Raw genomic sequence first — 21,466 nt, 5'->3', positions numbered from 1 at the left:
TGTATATCTTCTTGTGTATACTTGCTTATTCAAAAATCCATTCTCAGAATAATAGAAATACCAGGGCAAAATGGCAAACAAAAGTCAGATGATACTTGTCGAGGATGATATTTAATAAAGTTGATATTGAAAAAATGAAATATATGAAATATAGGAGGATTTCTTCTGTGATTTTTAAAGGTAAGTTTATAAAGATAAGTGATAAAGTAAACGCTATGAATGAAGGAAGTCGACTTGCTCTCTAGTTGAAAGCAAAAAAAAAGAGGATAAGAGGAATTTCCCCAAACTGGTAAGTGTTGGTGAAAGTAGGCCAGTTCGAGTCTGTAAATGGGTCGATTCCGATTCCGCATTCAGGCTTTAGGAGTTGATTCCTTTTGTTTTCATCCGTTTTTTTTTCAAGCCTTCTTTCTCTCCCACTGCCACCCCTCTACCTCTTCATACCTCCCCCTCTCTGTGAATTAAACATTCTCCTGGGGTACAAGTAACCAGTGTTCCTATCCCTTTCTTCTCCTCATTTGCCTGATTCATCCCATCCCCCCTTCCTCAGAGGATGGTTCCAGACGAACAACGTAAAGATCCATGAAGTTCCCGAGCAACTGAAGAACTTTGAGTATGGATTTAGACTTGGAACCTCTCAAGGTTTCTTCCTCATGAAGTCTCAGGGAGTTTTTCCTTTCCATTGTCGCATAATAGACATTAACATATACATTCCATCTTTCATAACCTCTTTGTCTCTGTAAAGCTGCTTTGGGAAAAGAGTCCATTGTTAAAAGTGCTATTCAAATAAAAGCAAATTGAATAAAGCGGCAGATAAGCGGGAGAAAATGAATGAATGAATGAATATAGCGAACAATTATTGTTTTTTGGATTAAGCAACATGTTGGCGAACGTTCATCGCGTTTCCTCGTCAAGCGGCCGTGTCAAAACCAAGTTCCTTGAAATTATAAAGGTATAACTGTCAATTATTTGAAATAAAAATACAGTACATGAGTACATAACAATAAATGGTTGCTTTAACCAATCAGATTTCGAGTCGGCCATCTCGCAGGCGTCCAGTAACATCAGCATTTTTATGTCCTATCATTGGAAGGTCAGTACGCGTGCGAATCAGAGCTCGCAACCCGCATCTGTAGCAAACTGCACAAGCTCAAATTTATTTGTGTGGATTTAATACCTGTTTTTTTTTATATTATTATTTTATTTCACAATGACTGACATTTAAAGACGGACTTTGTGAGGGAAAAGGGCGGTCAAAACAGTTCCAAAAACTGTTTTTTTTTCTTTTCTTTTCTTTTTTTTTTTAACAATTTATACTTTTGCGTTTTCTTTCCTGTTAAAACTCGCCTTCGTTTTGAATGCACTGAAAACTCATTTTCATGAGGTAAATATCGAAGCTTCTGTTAGAGATGACGTACGCGATGGCTGCGGCTCCAGTGAAAGGAGACTTGATGAATTGTGCTCATTGGGTTTCTTGCTTTAGTAATGACATTGGCATCCATGGAACTGCCTGACTTTATTCCTGAAAAGTAATTATTATTGAATTCATGTGTAAAGTGATCCTAGCTTGCAGCAATCGTCTCAAAGTGTCGACTCATCGACACTCTTCGATTCTAAAACTCGGTTCGGAGTCGACTCATTTCATCCTTCGCCCCTGCAATCAAAGAATCGACTCTTTTTTTTTTCTCCTCACAAAGGGAGTCGAATCTGCGCAGTGGAAGGAGCTGCTCCCGGTGCAGAAGGTCGCGCGCGCAAACCGCTCCGAGGAGGAGTTGCCCAAACCGGAGCAGGTGATTGGGGCTCGCGCATGAACCGATTCGGTACCCGGCTGGAGGAAGCGCGTGCACCTGCTGCTGAGACGCAGAGCCATGGACCGTGTACTGGTATGAGAATGTTTTATTCTTCAGTGTGTGTGTGTGTGTGTGTGTGTGTGTGTGTGTGTGAGAAAAAGTAGTGCAAAATGTCTTTTAAGTTTGTTACTCAAGCCGAGAAACTCATTACTAGTCCTAAACAAACACCTTTTTTTAAATAATAAACAAAAACAAACAAACAAACAACAAAAAAAACCCCAAATAAAAATAATGAACTAATGATTGATTATTTGATAAAAAAAAAAAAAAAAAAAAAAAAAAAAAAAATTATTTATATTGTTCCTCTAAAAATTCCAGACTTTGGAATTATAAAGATCTTTCAAGAATTTCTAGAAAGATGCCGGTCAATAATACAATTTATAATAATAATAATAATAATAATAATAATAATAACAGCAATAATAATAATAATAATAATAATAATGATAATAATAATAATAAATGCATAAATAATTTGCTTATTAAATATTGTAAATGTATGATTAAAAACATGATTATTATTTGTTTGTTTTGCTTTTGTTTTATTTATTTATTTATTTATTTATTTATTTATTTATTAATTTATTTATTTATTTAACATAAATATCATATCAAGATTATTTAATGTAGATCGGTTCGGTTTGATTTGTAAAGCGCTTTTAACCCGTGTCCCAAAGCAGCTTTTCAGAGATGATCGGTTATAAATTTAGTTCTTTTGGACATTAAAAATGTATAATTAAAAACAAAATCATTTATTTAGAATATTTTGAAAAATGTGAAATTCGTTCATCCCAATACGTAAATGCAAAAATGTATCCAGGCGTCTCACACAACCTTACATTCAATGTCTTCTATTATAATAATATTGTATAATAATGTATAATCCAATTGTTCATCTTCACGTCTTGTCTGTCACGTTACAATATACGTTTACGCTGAGAGAAACGTCAACTCGTTCTCCTCTGCCACAGAGAGCGCATGCCTTAAAACCCGAAAACTTTTTCGACGTCCTGGAGGAAAGGAGGCGGGGCAGTGATATCAGCCACGCCCTCAGGATGTTCAGCGCTCAGGTCCCGCCTGTTTCAGTGAGTGCCCTCAACAGGATGGTGCAGGAGTCGCAGTATTTACGCTACGTCATCTCGGAGGTGAGATAGTCGAAAATGCAGCTACAAAATCTCCATAGCACAGGAAATTCGATCACGAATATACAGTGTTCCAACGTACAGTGGTGATGCTGGTGAGGAGGAACTCCCTGAGAAACCTGAGGAACCAGACTAATCTCTGTGACACCAAATGGCATTCATTACAGTTCCATCATTGTTGAGGTTATGTTCCTTCAGGTCAGACGTGTTCATGATAACCGTTGTCCTATGTATGTATGTAGGTATGTAGGTTCTCTCTATTCTACTGGGAAGATGTTCCACCAGATTTCGTGGTGCTCTTGTGGACGTTTTGTTCATCAGCCACAAGAATGTTACTAAAGGCAGGTACTGATGTAGGTGAGGAGGTCTGAGGTGCACTCAGCGTTCCAATTAATTCCAAAGGTGTTCAGTAGGGATGAGATCAGAGCTCTATAGCAGGCCACTCAAGATCTTCCTCTCCAAACTATGTAAGGCATAACTCCATGGAGCTCGCTTTGTACAACATTGGCATGCTGGAGCAGGTTTTGGGTTTCGGGTATTATACCGCATTCAAAGACGTCCTGTGCAATTGTGGACCTCCAGCTTTTTGGTAGTTTGGAGAAGAACCACATACGGCAGGAAAGGTCAGGTGAGAGGGTATCAAAACGTTTCGATATTTCCAAGAAAGTACTTTGTTTACTGATCTATGAAGGTCTTTGCTCCCTGTGACTATGTGTAACCCTTTTGATACCACCTCATATAGATCTCTAAATAAATCTGATTGACCAGGTCACATGACTAAGATTCAAACTCATGATATGGAAAAGAGGTTAGAGAGTTCTCCGAGCAGATCTGAATATATCTCCACACTCCACGCAGATTGCTGCAGAGACCGGTGAGCCGTACGAGTGCGTGAAGGACGAGGCCGCGAGCATCCTGGAGGAGATGAGTCAGAACCTGCAGCTGAGCTTCATCCGCCTAATGGCTTTCGCTCTCACTAAAGTGTTCAAGAGGCTCTTCAGCTCAATACGGGTGAACGAGGACGGACTCGCACGGGTCAGTCGTCAAGCCGTTTTTTTTTCCCCGCATACTCTGAAAATGTAAATTTATCCTAATTTATTCAAATTTGCTGGGTGGTACGTGTGATAACTAGCTAGCTAATTATGTCAGCTTTTATTTGGACGTTGAATAGTTAATCATTTAAGCACTCCTGTTTACAATTTTATAGTGTTTACGATATTTTACGAAGAATTGTACACATTTCCGGCTTATCTGTTGTACTAAAACGTGTAAAAACTAGACACATTTTAGTATAGTGTAAATTTAAAAAAATATCAGACCAAAATTAAATATAGTTTATGTCACATGACAGGATTTATTACCAAAATCATCAAATAAACAAAACGAAAAGAGCTGAATTAAGTTTTAACTGCTAGCTATATAAATGAACGTGCGTGGTGATCCGATAACTCCGCCCCCTCTCAGCTCCAACAGGCCATGCCGGAGCACCCGGTGATCCTGATGCCCAATCACAGGAGCTACATCGACTTCCTGGTGCTTTCCTACATCATGTTCACCTACGACCTGTCTGTCCCCGTCATCGCAGCTGGAATTCGCAAGTATCTATTAGAGACAAGTGCAAAAACTGACATTGGGTTTGTTTTTGATGTGCAAGAACTTCTTGTTTCTCGTTACTGATTTCTCCTCCAGCGCTGATGGAAATGTCTCTGGTTGGTGAGGTCCTGCGGCGGTCCGGAGCGTTCTTTATTCGCCGTGCGATCGGCTCGGATAAGCTCTACTGGGCCGTGCTGTCCGAGTACGTCAGGACCATAGTGCGGGTAAAACAATTACAATATACTACAAGTTAGTGGACACCTGACCATAACCTTCTTCTTGAACATCAAATTCCACAAAGTCCACATTTGCAGTTAATAAGCTCGACTTTTCTGGGGAGATGTTCCACTAGAATTTGTTTAGATTTTTTTAAGATTTCTGCTCGTTCAGACACAAGTGAAGTCGGGTCCTGAAGGAAATGACCAATTCATCCCAATAAGTTTGGAGCTCTATAGCAGGAGATCTAGTGAAGAGAAAATGTAACGCTACCACATCCGAAGACGTCCTGTACAATTGTGAAGTCAAGCTAACTAGTCAGTTGTTCACACTAGCACGGTCCTGTGTATACTGGAGCTACTTGGCTAGGTTAGCCAATATCGAGAAGTTGTTAGCAAAAATCTTTTTATTTATTTAACTTTTTGTTCAAATAAAACCGTCCTGTTTTTTTTTTTGTGTGTTTTTCCAGACAGGATTTGCCCCTCTGGAGTTTTTCGTGGAAGGACTTCGAAGCAGGACATTGAAGTCCTTGAAACCCAAACTGGGTAAGCTAATCGCATTAAAGGTACATGCTGAAACACGGGTCAGCGAAGCTAGTCATATATTCCTTGTAGATGTAAATTTAATTTTCGAAGGCCTCATGGCAGATTTCGAAACCCTGTGACGTTGCGGCTGAAATCCGATCGAGTGGAAATGTGTGTGTAGGCATGATGCAGATGGTTTTGGAGCCGTTCTTCAAAGGCGAGGTGTACGACATCACCCTGGTTCCCATCAGCATCAGCTACGATCGCGTCCTGGAGGAATCTCTGCTCGCCCACGAGCTGCTCGGCGTTCCCAAACCCAGCGAGACCACCAGGGTGCCGTCCTTCACACTTACCTACTAATCCTTTTAATTTTTTAGGGAAATTGGGAATGACACACTTTAAGATGTGCTGAAAATATAGAAATAATCAGAAAAGGAAGCACGTATAACAGCACCAAGGTGTTTTATTTCTCTTGTACCTCAGATGATTCTTGATGTTTTTTTGTTTTTTAAGTCATGCAGTATTGTGTTGATTTTTATCCGTTTTATGCAACATTTAATGTGGAATATGCACAAGGTACGTTGGTAGCTTTGGTAAAACTGCAATGTGTATGTACAGGGTCTACTTAAGGCTCGCAGAGTTCTGGAGGAGAACTACGGCTGCATGCACGTATACTTTGGGAACCCGGTGTCCGTGAGAGAGCTGGCTAAAGGGAGGATCCAGCGCGGTCAGTACAACCTGATCCCCAGGTAACATGTCAAGTGCTTAACATTCAGTTTTTGTGTATGGTTGCTAAGGTTGCTATAGAAACAGTGAGATCATGACTTGATGATGAATAATCTCTCTTTCTCTCAGGGATTTGCCACTGAAGCTCAGCGCCGATCTGCAGGAGTTTGTTGGTGATGTCGCTCACTTGGTGGTGCACTTGCAGGAGCGAGGTTCGGTCCTCAGCCCATGGAGTTTAATGGCTCTGATACTCCTGCAGAACCCCGATGACTTGGACTGGAACGTGTTTATCCAGAAAACCCTGCGCCTGAGGACGCTCGCTTCTCAACTTGGAGCCCAGATCGACTGGCCTGGTACTGTTTCAGTTACTGTTGATATTTGTTCCAAGATTGTGTTGTAGGTTATTGTATCAGCTTTATTAGGATGCTATTGGCTCAAATAGGTCAATGTTTTATTCTATAGATCAGTGGTCCCCAACCCCCGGGTCAGTCGGGGTCATAACCTACATTATTTCCGTTTTATTTATCATCTAATTCAGAAATTTTTGAAAATTACCAGATTCTCTCCACCACATCTGTCTATGACTCACTCTTGATGCATGTCACATGTCTTACCTCCATCCGCTACCTTCTTAAAGGGGCTGCTCCGGCCGCGAACACATAATACACTACCGCTAAATTCAAACAACCAAGCGAGCAAAATGAACAAACAACAACACAGTGGATTCACGTTTATTATTATATTTAGAAAATATCAGTTTTTATGGTCGTATCATTTTATTTTTTTTATTTATCCGCCACACCTGAAAGGCCGGCCCGTGAAAATATTGTCCGACATTAATACGGGCCGTGGTGCAAAAAATGTTGGGGAGCACTTATCTACATAACTTTCGGCTATTTATTTTGATTATGATAGGCTGCCGTTGGTATTCGTTACCAGACACTACTCTAGATTACCTTAGCACAGTGTTTTCAATTAGTTTGAAAGCTACTATAGGTTCATGCTAGTTATTATAGGCTATCATTGGTTTCATGTTACCATAGTATATCACAGTAATCCCCCACTTAAAAAACGAAAAACCGCGATAAACCGGACGCCACCCCAAAAATGCAGAAAATGTAATTTTTTTAATCGTTTAAGCCGTAAATCTTTCTCCCACACAATTTAAACACACACAGGAAACATGTGTAAGAATATAGCGAGATGAATTTCGTGTCAATTCATAGAAATACAGTGTACAGTTCTGCAGTAGCGTAGCCTATGCGTAGTTCCTCTGCTTGTTTATTGGTTGTGTCCTATGACTTCAAAAAAGATACACGTCACCGCTTTGTTCACTTTTTGTACCGTACTGTATCAACATTCGACTTCATTTTATAATGAATAATTATATTTTTAATAATACATTTCATTATTTCAACATAAAACTCCATATAAACAATTCCCTATAAGTTTTTTCAGTCTGTCGTGCTATAGTAACCGGGAAAATCAGCCAAACTAATTAGTTATGTGGCAAAAGCCCGGGGACGCGAGATTCAAACTGCAGTAAATTACATACAGGGGATTACTCTATAGGTCACTATTGCTTACTGTATGTTACCTTAGAAAACTATAGGTTTTCCTTACTATTGATTACTATTAGTTTACTAGGTAACTTTATTACTATTGCTTACTGTAGGTTACCATTAATTATCAGAGGTTACTATAGATTACTGAAAGGTTATTATAGGTTACTTTTTCTTATTGTAGGCAACTATATTAATATTAATTATCAAAGGTTACTGTAGGTTACTGATAACTTACATTTATAAGGAACAAACCTTAAGACAATGTCCATTGTAAATGAACAGATAAATACAAATAAATATGAATTCAACTATTAGTTATTGCTAACTATAGGTTACTAAAAAGTTATTATAGGATACTTACTGTAGGTTACTAAATTACCAATGTTTACTATTGCTTTTTGTAGGTTACTATTATTTACCATACTTTAGATTACTAAAAGGTTATTATAGGTTACTGTCACTTACTATGTGATGTCATAGTTTACTGAAGGTTACTGTTACCATAGGTTATTCTTAGTGTAGGTGATTATATTACTATAGGTCAGTATAGGTCATTGTTTCCGATATAGGTTATTATAGGTAACTGTTTTTCTTACTGTTACTATAAGTAAGATCCTGACAGTGTTTTTCAGAGATTTATTAATTTTTTGTTTTTTGAAACAAGTTTCTGTGGTGGATTATAAAGGACTGAGAAGCAGACACATGCAGGACACTCACAAAAATGAGTACACCCCTTTCATTTAAGCAACCATTTTAGTATCTTCTCAAAGGACAATATTATAGAAATGGATATATTTTAGAGTAGTCAATGTGCAGGTTGTATAGCAGTACAGATTGACTGTCCTGTGAAATAAACTCAACAGTTATTGTCTAAATAACTGCCAACAAAAACTGGGGAGCTGCGGTTTATTGAGAAAACACGGATTCCAACATGTACTGTGACAGCAGCTCCGTGATGTCATTATAGAGAAGTGGAAGAGGATCACAGCAACAACCGGTAAATTCCATGCCCAGGAGGATTTAGGCGTTGCTGGACATCAATGGTACTCACACGACACTTTGGACACAATTTTGACATGTTCACTGAGGGTGTACTCACTTTTGTTGCCAGTTATTTATACAATAATGGCTGTGCGTTGATTTATTTTCAGAGGACAGCAAATCTGTACTGATATTGATTTGGCACATGTTTTTACGCTGGATGCCCTTCCTAACGCAACCCTCCCGATTTATCCGGGCTTGGGACCGGGCCCAGTGGCGACCCCTAATAGGAGAAGCCTAAAGAAAGTTTTATACAACCTGCACATTGATACATGTAAGGGGTCAGTTTAGGCTCTTCGTTCGAAGAAATAAAGAAAAGGGTGTGTGAAAATTATATTCGAGCCCATACTTCTCATTTCCCCTCTTATGAAATACAGTGTCACTGCACTTTTTGTACTTTTTTCAGCACAGCTTTCCGATTTGGAGGTGATGTCCTCCAGCATGGCCCTGCATCACGCTGTAGTGCAGTCTGAGAACGGGCGTATCCGACTGGTCGAAGAGGAGGGGCCAGGACCCATCACTCAAGAGGAGGCAGTGCTCAGGCGAGCGTCCTCAGTACTCATGTGCGCCTCCTACAGGAACCAAGCACTGCACGTGTTTACTCGGCCTGCAATGGTGGCTGCTGCCATGGCAATGGCTCCAAGCCACAGCAAAGGTGTGTGCAAATGATATATTATACATGATACGATGTACCACATAGGACACTTTTGTACTCAAATTGTAGGTGTGTGGATTTTTTTTATATATCTATCCTCTGTGAAAGCTTAGTTTCAATGGACTGCTTGAGAGTTTGAAGCCATTTAATTTCTCATTCTTCAAACTGGAAATTAATTCAGTTGATTTCATTCATTAAATTCATTAGACCAAGCAAAATCAGCAGTCACATCGGATCTGTAAGTAAAAATTACATCAAATCTGACTTGTGTGACCAAGAATAATGCAAGAACGCTTTGCACTCAAGTGTTATTAACTCAGAATCAGAAGAACAGCAGTGTCTTTTGTGCATGAGTTTCTCCAACGATTGGTTTTGTTTCCTCTCCAGAGGACGTCTTTGGCCGCTTTTGTTTCCTGCAAGACCTCTTGGCAAACGAGATCATCTTCATTCCTGGACACACGGTGCAGGTGAGACCCGAACTCATTGTAAAATCGAGAACCCTTCGTGGTATTTGTGGATTTTATTTACGAAGACAATAGAACAAGTTTCGCATCTCGAAGCGTAGCCAACGATTCGATACGTTCAAAAAGGAAAAAAAGCAGAGATTCTTTTCCCGTTCTGTCTCTTTAGGAAGACACAGCTCTACCTCTTCCATGTTAATCTGTATTCTATGTGACTCTCCGTAGGGTTGCAATGCGACGAGAAATCGAGCTAAAATAATATAAAATATTGGTTACAATTTATTGGTCACTTTCTAAATAATAAAAGTATAGCGCCTTTACTAATAAGTGTAAAAAAAACCTTTCTTTTTTTAGCGATGCAAATGTGTTAAAAACGATGCATTGCGATACAAATGGCAACTTGTCTTTTCCTAGGTACACTTTTTTAATCGATGCATCATATATTAACTTTTATGTCGACGCATCGTTGTCGAATAGTTGAAATGGTCGTCGTTTGCTAATAAGGTCCCCTTGATTCGTGACACTTCATAATAGCACCTCCTTAGTCTCATCTTGTGTTTTATCCTTCTTCCACCAACATCTCAGGATTTTGAAGAGGGCTGCTCCGGCCTGCGGCGATGCGGAGCTCTGAGCATCCAAGACCATGCACTAAATGTGATCGGAGAAGCCCAGGACATCATTGTCTTCCTCAGTGGCATTCTCAAACCGTTTATTGAGACGTACCAGGTGATTAGAGTTAGAGTTCACATGTCTCCAGACAGACCATTGATTCGGCCGCTGGGGTACTGATTCCTGAAGTCATTTTGTGCTAAAATGATTTTTAGGTTGTGCTCGAAGTTTTGGGCAAGGAAACATTTCAGACGTTTACGGAAAAAAGGTTCGTGCCTGACGTCCGAGCTGCCACCGTGAAACTCATCCTCTTAGGTAAACATCACCAAGCATGTATCATCAGAAGGATTATGGATCCAGCAAACAAATTCTTCATATTTCATGGACAACAATTTCTGTACCATTTTATTTACGGGCAAAATCTACCTGTTAATTGCAACCTATATGAGCTGTTATGTATCTAATGTTCCATGAGGCACATTAAATCAGGTTCTGAAAACTTGTTGTTTTGCCAAAACCATTCAGCAAGACCGAGGAGATTTGATGGCGTTTATGTTTGGGGACACCGACAGGAAAGTGTACCTAATGTATGCCCTTATACTTTATTTTTTGCTTTTTTCAAAAATATTTGTATATTTTTATATAATAAAACACAATAGTGAACAAACATAACACGAATGAACCTACTGTCTTATGATACACCGCAAATGTTGATAGATGCGTTTAGATGTCACTACAGCACAGTGAAATTATTTCTTCACATATCCCAGGATGTTAAGGAAGCTGGGGTCAGAGCACAAGATCAGCCATCAGCCCTTGAAACACAGAGGTTTAAGGGCCTTGCTCAAGGGCCCAACCCTTAGTGTTGCTGGGGCTCTAACCCATAACCTTCCGAACAGTAACCAAGAGCCTTAACCTTTGAGTTGTAACATTTATTACCAAAATGTATGACCAAACACAAACATTTGGGACCAAAATCTATTTAATTTCCTTCTTGCACCCATACTTTCCTCAGACTTTGTATCTCTTTCTTCAGGTGAGGTGCGCTCGTATGAGTGTTTGTCCTCAGACACACTGAAGAACGCGCTCTTGGCTTTAGTCAGGACGGGAGCTGCATCTAAATGCCAGGTGTAAGTACAGATTTCATCGAGTAATAATTTAATTAGAGTAAACATCAGACTGGAAAACACCATGGAGGCTTGCCTATTGTTACTTCTTCCCTTTGATAGTGATGCTTATTAAATAATGACATGCTCACACATATCAGTGTTTCTCAACCAAGTGTTCATGAAGCTGTTGTGGTATGGAGTAGTGGATTTTACAGATACCGATTGCTAGGTTGGATCTTACTTACTTGTTTTGAAAATGGATACCCGATTAAACAAACTAACAAACATACAATAACACTCCATTTATAATTGTACTGAACTTTATTACAAAAAAAAGTACTGAATCATGAAAATGTGCTAAAATAAATAAATATGAATTTATTAATAAATATTGACATGCAAAAACATCGAAAATAAAAAAAAGAGACTCTAGATAAACTGCACATAGCATCAGTGATTTGCCTCTAGAGGCCACTCTCGTACTGTATAAACGCAACCTGGAAAAACTATCAGTATGGATTTTTGCTGATAGCTGCAATCCAGTATCAGTGCTGATTCATCGACAAAACCGATGAATCGGTCGTCCTCTAGTATGGAGCATAATGGATGGCTTGGGACTGTTTCTTGGAATATCTAAAGTATGTATAAAGTAGGATTTCTGTTGGATATTTCTAATCATTAATTTACCAGAAGGTAAAACAGACATGAGGGATCTCTGGGATAAAAGATGACCCACCACACCACCGTCAACAAACCTTAGTGAGAGTGAGGGGGCAAAGCATAGTGTCCCAACCATGTTTCATATTTCCTTTATGTAAAACAGTATTTTAATATCATTTAAAGTTAAATATATTTTAATGGTTTAATTTGTTCTTACTGCACACGTTTTAATAATGTCAGTTTGTTCAACGTCGTGGGATGCACATGAAAATGTTTTGAGTCAAATTATAGAGCAAATAAGTTGGTAATAAGATGTGATTGTGTGAAAGGATTAAAAGGAAAGACAGACTCAGAAAATTTATTTTTATTTAAAAAATATACATCCAAAAACTCAGGTCCCCCCCCCAAAAATGTAATCTCAGGGAAAAAAAAAAATTTTTCCGCAAAAAAAAAAAAAAAAAAAGGCTGGAGACTGAAACAGACCACACATCTTAAACAAAAAAAAACTGACACAAAATAGGGAACTCAGTTCTAATTAGACATAGGGGCAAACAATGGAAATTAAATAAGGGATCCAAAGACAGAATGGTGACATCTGGTGGGAAAGTCAGGAAATTACATGGAAAGAAAAAACCAGAAAAGTGTGGATACCTAGCAGGATCCCTCAGATCCTTACAATAGAGTGAGTTATTACCAAGAAGATAATGTCAAAACTCTTTATAGGACAATTGCAAGTCCTGTATGTTTAGCCTGCTGATCCTAGAGTGATGAGATTTGATCTCTGGCCGATTTGTCTTTTTAAAACACCTGATTTGTCTGTTCTCAGAGCTGACCAGATCGAGTACAGGGTGAACCAAAACGCGCTGAGGAGAATACGGGACACTCTGGGTAAGAAAACAGATTTCAGCTCTTTTATCAAAAAAAAAAAGAGCTGTAGTAACACATACACACATATGCAATAGCACTTAAATATTGACATGTAGTAGAATTCTAATTATTGGCACCCCGAGTGTCCTCTGAGACTGTTTGGTATTTCTGCATGTAGACACGTGTCATTTCTCACGTTAAAATTTCATATGCGGAACATTCAAGGGACTTTTTGTGATTCGAGGACGACAGGGTTTTTTTTTTTTTAGAAATAAAAAAAAAGGTGCATCCGGGTCTAATATTAAATAGAAGATTGTAACTCGTAAAGCTTGAGATTTTTAAACAATAACACAAATACAAACACATTTTCCTCAGGGTGCCAATAATTATGTTGACTGTTTAATACTGGACCTTGTGCTTTCGCTGTAATGCTAAATCCTCTTGTCTTTTTGCTTTCAGATGGCAGCGTCACGTCCGAGGTGCCTTTGTACTCGAGACTGTGACACGACCCTCCAGTTTTGCCTTTTTTTAATTATATTTTTTTCTGATAATTTACAAAGATTTAGTCTCAGAATATCCTACCAGGTATAGTCTTTTATTGTTTCTGAGAGACACATGCGTGCTCCTTTTGTTTCTATGCAATAATGGTATGAAGATTGACTTTGAAGAAACAAATATATAAAAGTAAAGACCCCTCCTTTAGCATAAATAACAGCCAGTTCATCCCAGAGCAGTTCGGTAGGATTTAGGTGCGGTGACTGGGCAGGTCACATCATGATAAATAACACTGTCTAAATAACGTTTACAGAACTCAGACTTACGCTTCAGGTCATCATCTTGTTCCAAAGAAATTGCATGGCGTTGAAGTAAGGACTGGTTGCCATGTTGGCTCCTTTCACTTCATTCTGTTATAAGTCTCCATCCAAACCAAATCAAACCACTTCCCCTGTTTGGCTGTGGGGGTGAGGCAGTATGCTCACATCTTTTCTCCTGGTCTTCATCTTACACAAGTTCTTACAAAAATTTCCACAGAAGTTTCTTTCACTCATTCACTCATGAGTTCTTGTATTTTATTTAAATAACAAGCGCACGCATGCATCTCCAAACCCGTAAATAGACCACCCCTGGTGTTTCCATACTTTTCACAAACACTGTACGGGGGGGGGAGAAGGTTTCAGAATTAGCAAAGTGGCAGCGAATAATCCGTTACTCGCTGTAACACTTCATTCGTAGCTGTTCAGTAGACTGTAGATGCAGTAACACACCTGTCTCCCCCTGCTGGCATGTAATTGTAGATATTTTGATTTGTAGATAATTTGTAATAAAAAATTGTTTTAAAGCAGCATGAAATAGTGTACTGTATCATTTTGTAGATTACGTTAGGAATAAAAAAAAAAAAGTGTGATGGAGTCGACACGATTTCAATTCCTGGTTTTAATTGATCGATTTTTTTTTTTATTATAGATACATAGATTTTTATTTTTTAATATTCGCTCTGTATAAAATATCAGTAATACATTTTCACATCCTGTCAGGAGCAGAAAATATGTTTTAAGAATAATTCCTTTTTTTTAAATAGTATTTTAAAAGTTTATTTACATATATAATAAATCTATTCAAACTTTTGGTATAATTTGTACACAGTACTAGCTATACCCATTTGTTATCGCTGCTTAGCTCCACCCATCAACTTTACCTCAGGTTAGCCCCGCCCACTGAATGTTAAAGGTGTCGTCATCGACTCGCTATTTTAACACAATTTCATTTTGTTACCACATTGAGATCCCAATTTGCTGGTATAATCGTTCCACTCCACTCTTCTGCTAGATGTTTTACTAGATTTTGTGGAGATTTGTGCTCATTCAGACAGGGTAAGATACTGATCTTCAATAGTGTAGGAGCTCAAGAGCAAGAGATCTTCCACTTCTTCCAACAGAAAGAACCACATGCACTATAATACCAAAAGTATTGGGTCACCAGACTTTTCCTGCAGTATGTGGTTCCTTTCCAAACTGTTACCGTATTCATTTGAACTTGGAAACCCAAACCTGTTCCAGCATTGCGATGCCCCTGTGCACAAAGTGAGCTCCTTGAAGATCTGGTTTACATGCTTTGGAGAGGAAGATTTTGAGTGGCCTGCTATAGAGCTCTGATCTCATCCCTACTGAACACCTTTGGGATGAATTGGAACGACTGCACCCCAGGTCTCCTTACTTACATTGTGGCTGATTAACACAATCACATATCCATAAGCACACTCCATAAATCTAGTGGAACATCTTCCCAGAAGAGTGGAGGGAACTATAAGAGAGAATTGGGACTAAATGTGGGATGTGATGCTCAAAAATCACATATTGTCCTTATGACCAGGTGACCCAATACTTTTGGAAATATAGTGTACGACTGGAAAAGTCAGGTGTCCCAATACTTTGGCCAAATTCAAGCCGCACTGAAAACAAAGACAAGACGAAAGTTTTTTTTTTTTTTGCACAAAAACAGTACATTTAATTCAAGTGTTCCCCAGCACAAATACATAAGAAACAAGTCATTCTATACGTCTTTCTTTCTTTTCTTTCTTTCATGCGTTCTCTCTGTCTCTTCACGCTGTCTGCAAGTCGCAGCAGAAATGCAGCTGCGGATGGAGAGAGCGAGTAGAAAAAAAAAAGAGAGAAAAAGAGAGAGGGAGCATGATGGAGAATAAAGGGCAGAGAGAGAGAGAGAGAGAGAGAGTGAGATGGATGCAACTGACATACCAGATATGATGGACAGAAGGTAGGACATGGCTGTAGTCAATAAATATCGAGGCAACAACAATCATATACATGTGTCTATATATATATATATATATATATATATTAGGGGTGTAATGGTAGGTACCTCGGTATGGGGGTCACGGTTCGATACGGTTTCAGTAAAACAAAAATAAACAACAAATCCAAAGTGCTTGCTGTTTTATACAGCCAGTAGTGTTTGGTCGCAATCAGCTACGGAACTGAAAACTGTCTTGTGATATGAAAGTACAAATTAAATCGAATTAGGAAAAATACCACTTTTGAATTAGGAGACTATATATTACACTTTCAAAGGTAAAGCCCAACCCTGTCATAAAAAATATCAAATGCATTCAATTTAAGATTCAATTAAATGTTTTGGATTGGTGTGTAGCAAATCTCTTTCTCTGCTTTTTCCTGTTGTGATAGTTAGTGTTGCATTATCACACAGACCCCCTTCGGGACGCCAATATCGGAGTAAACGAACCGAACCGTGACGCCTGTACAGTGACATCTACCGTTACACCCCTAATATATATATATATATATATATATATATATATATATATATATATATATATATATATATATATATATATGAGAGAAAACAACGTAACATTACAGTCAAATTCAACAAAAGCCGGACTACGTGGAGCAAGGAATGTTGGGTAATGTCGATTACGCTGCCAAGGATTAAAGCGAGTTACGTATCAGTGCACAGAAACCTTTCAGGATGGAGCGAGTGTCCAGTCTAACAGAATGACTTCCTCATCAAGACGCTCATACTACAGTGATGTCTAGGCTAAAACACATGAAATTTCTGTTTTTTTTTTTTTTGTTGTTTGTTTTTGTTTTTTTGTTTTCTACTTTTACATCATCAAGTACAAAGTTAAAATGCATTTTGTTAATATATTCATAAAAGAGTAAAATAATAGTGCTTTTTTTTTTTCTTTCTTGCTTTTTTTCTTTCTTAAATCCATTACTACGACAACATAAAAACAGTCATTTGTCAAGACCGGTCAATCCTTAATTTTTTTTTTCCCCTGACAATATATTTTTTTTCACTTCTATATTTATTTACTTATTTATTTTTATTAAATCATTTAAGAATAAATTGTATAGCACCTTTTCCCCCCCCGTCTTTTTTTTTTTTTTTTACACATTTCTCCCCCCATGCGCTCGGTGTAGATCGTAAAACGAGCCTGTGAAGGGACCCTCCTCCTTCGTAAAACTGTCGACTGCGTTATTTGTCGGCTCTTGAATTTGTCCTCTCTTTCTCGTTTGTGACTATTAATAAATACGCAAAAGAAAGGAAGGAAAATTCGTAAATTCGCAGATTGACCTCCCCCCACCACCACCTCCATTATTATCGTCAATCGTCATCACCACCACCGTCTCAGCTTATTAGAATCGTGCTCGCCTTAGGCCAGTCTCCTAATCACAACAGCTACGCTAACAGCCTAGGATCACACCGGAATTAGCCTACACGGATTGAGAAAACACACCCAGAGCACAAAACATGATCGAATGCTAACGAAAGGCAAAAAGAGCTATGTACAGTTGGTTTGCTGCTGAAACTCGGCTGAATGGAGTCCTGTCTCGGCCACACAGGAAGTAAGTCTGGAAAAGGATGGCGTGTGGGCCTAAGTTATACTCGGATGCGTTTCGACGCATCTTTTTTGTTTTTTTTAAGGCCAAAAGCCAGGCTTAGCCTCTGGATTTTAGCTGTCTGGATGTTAATTTGCAAATAAGGGCCACTTTACTTAACACTTGTTAAGATCAGTGCTGGTCCTCGAAAGTATAAAGTGAAGGAATTAACCGATATGCGGCAAGTTCAAAAGAAAGAAAGACAGAAACAAAAAAGTCACTTGTGTGAGAGCTTTTCTTTGGCGTCCAAAGAAATTGTGCTGAGTCAGAAAAAAAAAGCCCTCGGTTTTGTTAGCTAGCTACCACTGGGAAGCTAACGTTAGCTTATTTGTTAAACGAGTTTTATGCAGCACGCTATAGGAGTCGCAGCGTCCGTTGTTTCTTTGCACTGTGAAATTTATACACGTACCAGTTCACAGCATCTTGTTATTAGTGAGTATGCTAGAAGAAAGAAGTCATTCAAATAGGTAAAAGAAGTAGGATCCAAGCCCTTTTTTTTTTTTGGTTGCGATGGAATTTGCCCGACTCCAGCAGCGCCTGGAGTTCTGGTTGGTGAGCCTGCCACCCGGTTCAAAAGAACCCTTGAAGCCCCACGGTATTATTACAGCGATATGGTAGCTAGATAGAGCACCTACAAATATCTTTTACTATCATCGTGATGGGTCAGTAGTGGTTCCGAGATTAGCTACCGAAGGTTATAGGTTCATTCACAGTCGAACAGCACCACAGCAGAGGAGACTCCGATAAGGGAAAACGATTTTTGTGTTGGGGTGTGTATGGGGCAAGGACAGGGGACGGAGTTCGGTTTGGCGAGGACCAGCACTGCTGAAGGACTTTCATTCCAGTGACTGTGGGGAAGCCGAGTCTGGAAAGTGGCAGAGAAATGTCTTTACAGTCTGCCTTTTTAAAGCAGAGAGATATCAGTGTCTCATTTCACAAGGACACCCTTGAAAATCTGGGAATCCGGGGGAGAAAAAAAAAGAAAGAAACAATCCCGAGAAAGCGCCAGAAAGCACCAGGATGTCCTGTCAACCTCGGATCTGAACGATGTGTACAACAGCACGGCAATAAATACAGTAAACCCCGTCCGATTATCCGCACTAATAACTGGAAGGTGAGCGCACACTGTTGAGCACCAACACACCATAATAGGCCATGCCCACCAGACCTCCCCGGTGTCCCGGGGGACGCTCCTGAAAGCACCAGGATGTCAATCTGTATCCGACTACAGCGTGGAGAGAATACAGTAATCCAGATATTATTTCGATCCATAACTAGGAAGTCGTGTGCACTTTGTTAAGCACCTACACACCCACCGGGACGGGCCACGCCCACTGAAGCCGAAGGAATTCTGGGAGCACCATGTGACCAGATATTACGACATCACACAGCAGAGGCCACTATCCCAGAATCCCCCGGGAGGATGGAAAAGTATCAAAAAACCGGATCCGGAATATGAGATTTTCCATCCCAGGAACCATTTCAGGAACCTAGGCATGTATTTAGGAACCTTTTTAGTTTAGGCATCAACCTCACTTTAGGCACCATAGGAACCTTTTCAAGAACCTGGAAACATTCAAAATGCCTTTCTAGTCTCGTAAATTCCGCCACATTTGAAACCTTTGTTGTACTTGGGAACTGGGTTTCCATTGCAGGAACACTTTCAGAAACCTTTTTTTCTGCAATCTAGGAACCCTCGGCCACATTTGGAATCTTTGTTGTACTTGGGAACTGCGATTCTGTCGCAGGAACCTTTTCAGGGACTGAGGATTTGGGTGTTTTCCACCACAAGAACATTGCAGGAACGTTCTATTTTAGTTACAATTTAAACCATAAGCACAGGAACTGTTAAGTTCTGGTTCTGATTTGTTCTACAACCTTTTAGTTCCTCAAAAGGTTTTGAATGGTTGGTGGAATTGCACCCCGCTGAAATCGAAAGAGCCAGACGGAACGCTAGACTAAACCCAGAACCAGGAAAAGGAGGAAGAGAAGAGAAGAGTAGAGGAAAGAAGACAAGACCCCGAAGAGATTTTTGTGATCATTTCCTCAGTCGGACAAAAAAGCAAAGCATGTTGAGGAGAACTTTTTCTCCACACACACACACACACACACACACACACACACACACACACACACACACACACACACACACACACAACGACACCAGTACAGTAAAAATGGTGGAGTCAGACGTGTGATTTACAGTAGAAATGAGTTCCGCTGGTGCTTGCTAGCGTCACCACAGTGCTTTGTGGAAGGAACGATTTGTTTGTATTTTGCCGCTACCCCCTGCAGGCCTGGGCTGGAAGCGCGGCAGCTCTCTGAGTGTGTGTGTGTGTGTGTGTGTGTGTGTGTGTGTGTGTGTGTGTGTGTGTGTGTGTGTTAAAATACAGAGCTTTCTCTCCTCTCTCCTCTTTCCGAACCACTGTGAGAAGATTAAACTGTATTGCATCAGCCTTTAACGTTGAAAAACTCCCAACATGGACGCAACAAGAAAATTCGGATCCTCTGTGTGTGTGTGTGTGTGTGTGTGTGTGTGTGTGTGTGTGTCAGTCACTGTGTGCCTCAGCAGTAAGGCCTCAAGTGTGGCTGTGCATCAGTATTGCTGAGGGAGAGACAAAGAGAAAGCGAAAGAATGAAAGAAAAAAAGAGAAAGAGAGAGACAAATTTTTTTTTTTAAAGGAAAAAAGGAAGGGAGATAGCGGGACGCGACAGAACAAGGGAAGAAGAGCAAAAGAGAAGGAGAAAAAGGCAGAGAAGAAATAATAAAAAGAATAAAAAGAAATCGAGGGAGGGAGAGAGAGAGCACCGTAGTTGTACCAGCGTATATGGGCTGTACAGGAGTTGTGTAGTTGTATAGTACCATGATATAACTGTAAACAGTGTATCAGCTGTTTGGTGTGTGTGTGTAAGTGTGTGTTTGCACCACATAATTACAGGTAAAAGATGTAAATGGTCTTAGGGCTGTTTGTGTGTGTGTGTGTGTGTGTGTGTGTGTGTGTGTGTGTGTGTGTGTGTGTGTGTGTGTGTGTTTGGGTTTAGTTTTCGAAGATGCTGTGACCCTCAAATATGCTTTGTGCTCAAAGAGACGACCATCCTCTCCCTCTCTTGCTCTTTCACACACAAACACATACCCTCTTCCATCCACACAATCATGCAAGCATGTCTCTTTTTCCTCAGAGAAGCCGTGTGATCACAGATGTGAAATGTGTCTGAAGTTGTAAATGATTTCTGTAAGTCTGTTAAAACGCGAAATAAGCGGCCAAAAAAAGTGACGAAGTCTTCAATAAATAGGCGACATGTAGAGGTGAGACGTGAACGCCGGACAAAACGTAGGTTTTTTTTTTCTTTCCTTGATGAATAGCACCAGTAAGTGGTCAGGCAACTACTAAAAAAAAAAAAAAAAAAAAAAAAAAAAAAAAAAAAACCGCACGGAGGAGGGGGTGGAGCTATGCAAATGAAGGGGCGGAGCGAGCCGCGGGATGGCACGGCATGACTCTGGTGGGCGGGGTTTTTAGTAACAGGCGAAGTATTCCTTCAGTGGCGCGAACAGGTGCCTGATCACCGGGACGCTCCACGACCTTCCCAGGAGTCTTTGCCTGGCCAGACGACTCATGTTGGACACGTCCGTGTAGTGGACAGGAAATCCAAACACCCTGAACAGGAGAAGAAAAAAAGTTCTTGTGATGTTTCACAAAAAAATCTTGGTCTACACACTCATTCTGGTGTTCCACCAGAGGAATCTTCTCAGGAACCCAAAAACCTTTAAAGGGGCACAAACTTTTCCTTCCTTTCATTCACTCATCTGTCTATCCATTATCCAAACTTCATAATTCTGGGATTATATCCATTCATCAGTCTGTCTCAAATTATCCATTCATCCAGACCTGAATTCACCCATCCATCCATCTATCCATCAATCCAATGGTCCATTTATACCTCCATCAATTCATCCATCTATCTGTCCATCCATCCTATATTGGGTTTCATTAGTAATTTTTTTAAATACAGGATGTCTTTCCAGATTAACTGG

General features: G+C 39.7%; 2 protein-coding genes across 23 annotated transcripts in view; one reads left to right on the top strand and one right to left on the bottom strand.

Moving 5' to 3' along the window:
* Nucleotides 1-1,717: 1,717 nt before the first annotated feature.
* On the top strand, nt 1,718-18,398 carry gnpat2 (glyceronephosphate O-acyltransferase 2). The gene is made up of 16 exons (XM_083535200.1): nt 1,718-1,880; nt 2,819-2,992; nt 3,848-4,024; nt 4,454-4,604; nt 4,679-4,806; nt 5,268-5,343; nt 5,504-5,655; nt 5,941-6,071; nt 6,178-6,401; nt 9,061-9,309; nt 9,697-9,776; nt 10,356-10,496; nt 10,595-10,694; nt 11,416-11,509; nt 12,975-13,036; nt 13,475-18,398. The coding sequence occupies exons 1-16, from the start codon at nt 1,866-1,868 to the stop codon at nt 13,516-13,518; spliced, it is 1,998 nt and encodes a 665-aa protein (XP_083391326.1). The 5' UTR covers nt 1,718-1,865; the 3' UTR covers nt 13,519-18,398.
* The window catches only part of LOC310722498 (DNA (cytosine-5)-methyltransferase 3A-like), a 72,350-nt gene continuing 67,724 nt past the window's right edge, over nt 16,841-21,466 (bottom strand). For all 22 annotated transcript variants that reach the window (XM_083534980.1, XM_083534998.1, XM_083534997.1 and 19 more), the window contains one exon: nt 16,841-21,089. In XM_083534980.1, coding sequence (XP_083391106.1) covers nt 20,948-21,089 — 142 coding nt within the window. In that variant the 3' untranslated portion in view covers nt 16,841-20,947. The remainder of the gene's footprint in view (nt 21,090-21,466) is intronic.

Source organism: Silurus aristotelis, assembly GCF_946808225.1.
Source record: "Silurus aristotelis genome assembly, chromosome: 29".
Classification (NCBI taxonomy): domain Eukaryota; kingdom Metazoa; phylum Chordata; class Actinopteri; order Siluriformes; family Siluridae; genus Silurus; species Silurus aristotelis.
This window is presented reverse-complemented; position numbering and strand designations above follow the sequence as displayed.

Bases quoted from the DNA above. Each gene is read 5' to 3' on its own strand.
- gnpat2 (XM_083535200.1), top strand. The intron at 4,605-4,678 runs GTGCAAAAACTG...TTTCTCCTCCAG, and splicing joins CAAGTATCTATTAGAGACAA to CGCTGATGGAAATGTCTCTG. The intron at 10,497-10,594 runs GTGATTAGAGTT...AATGATTTTTAG, and splicing joins CGTTTATTGAGACGTACCAG to GTTGTGCTCGAAGTTTTGGG.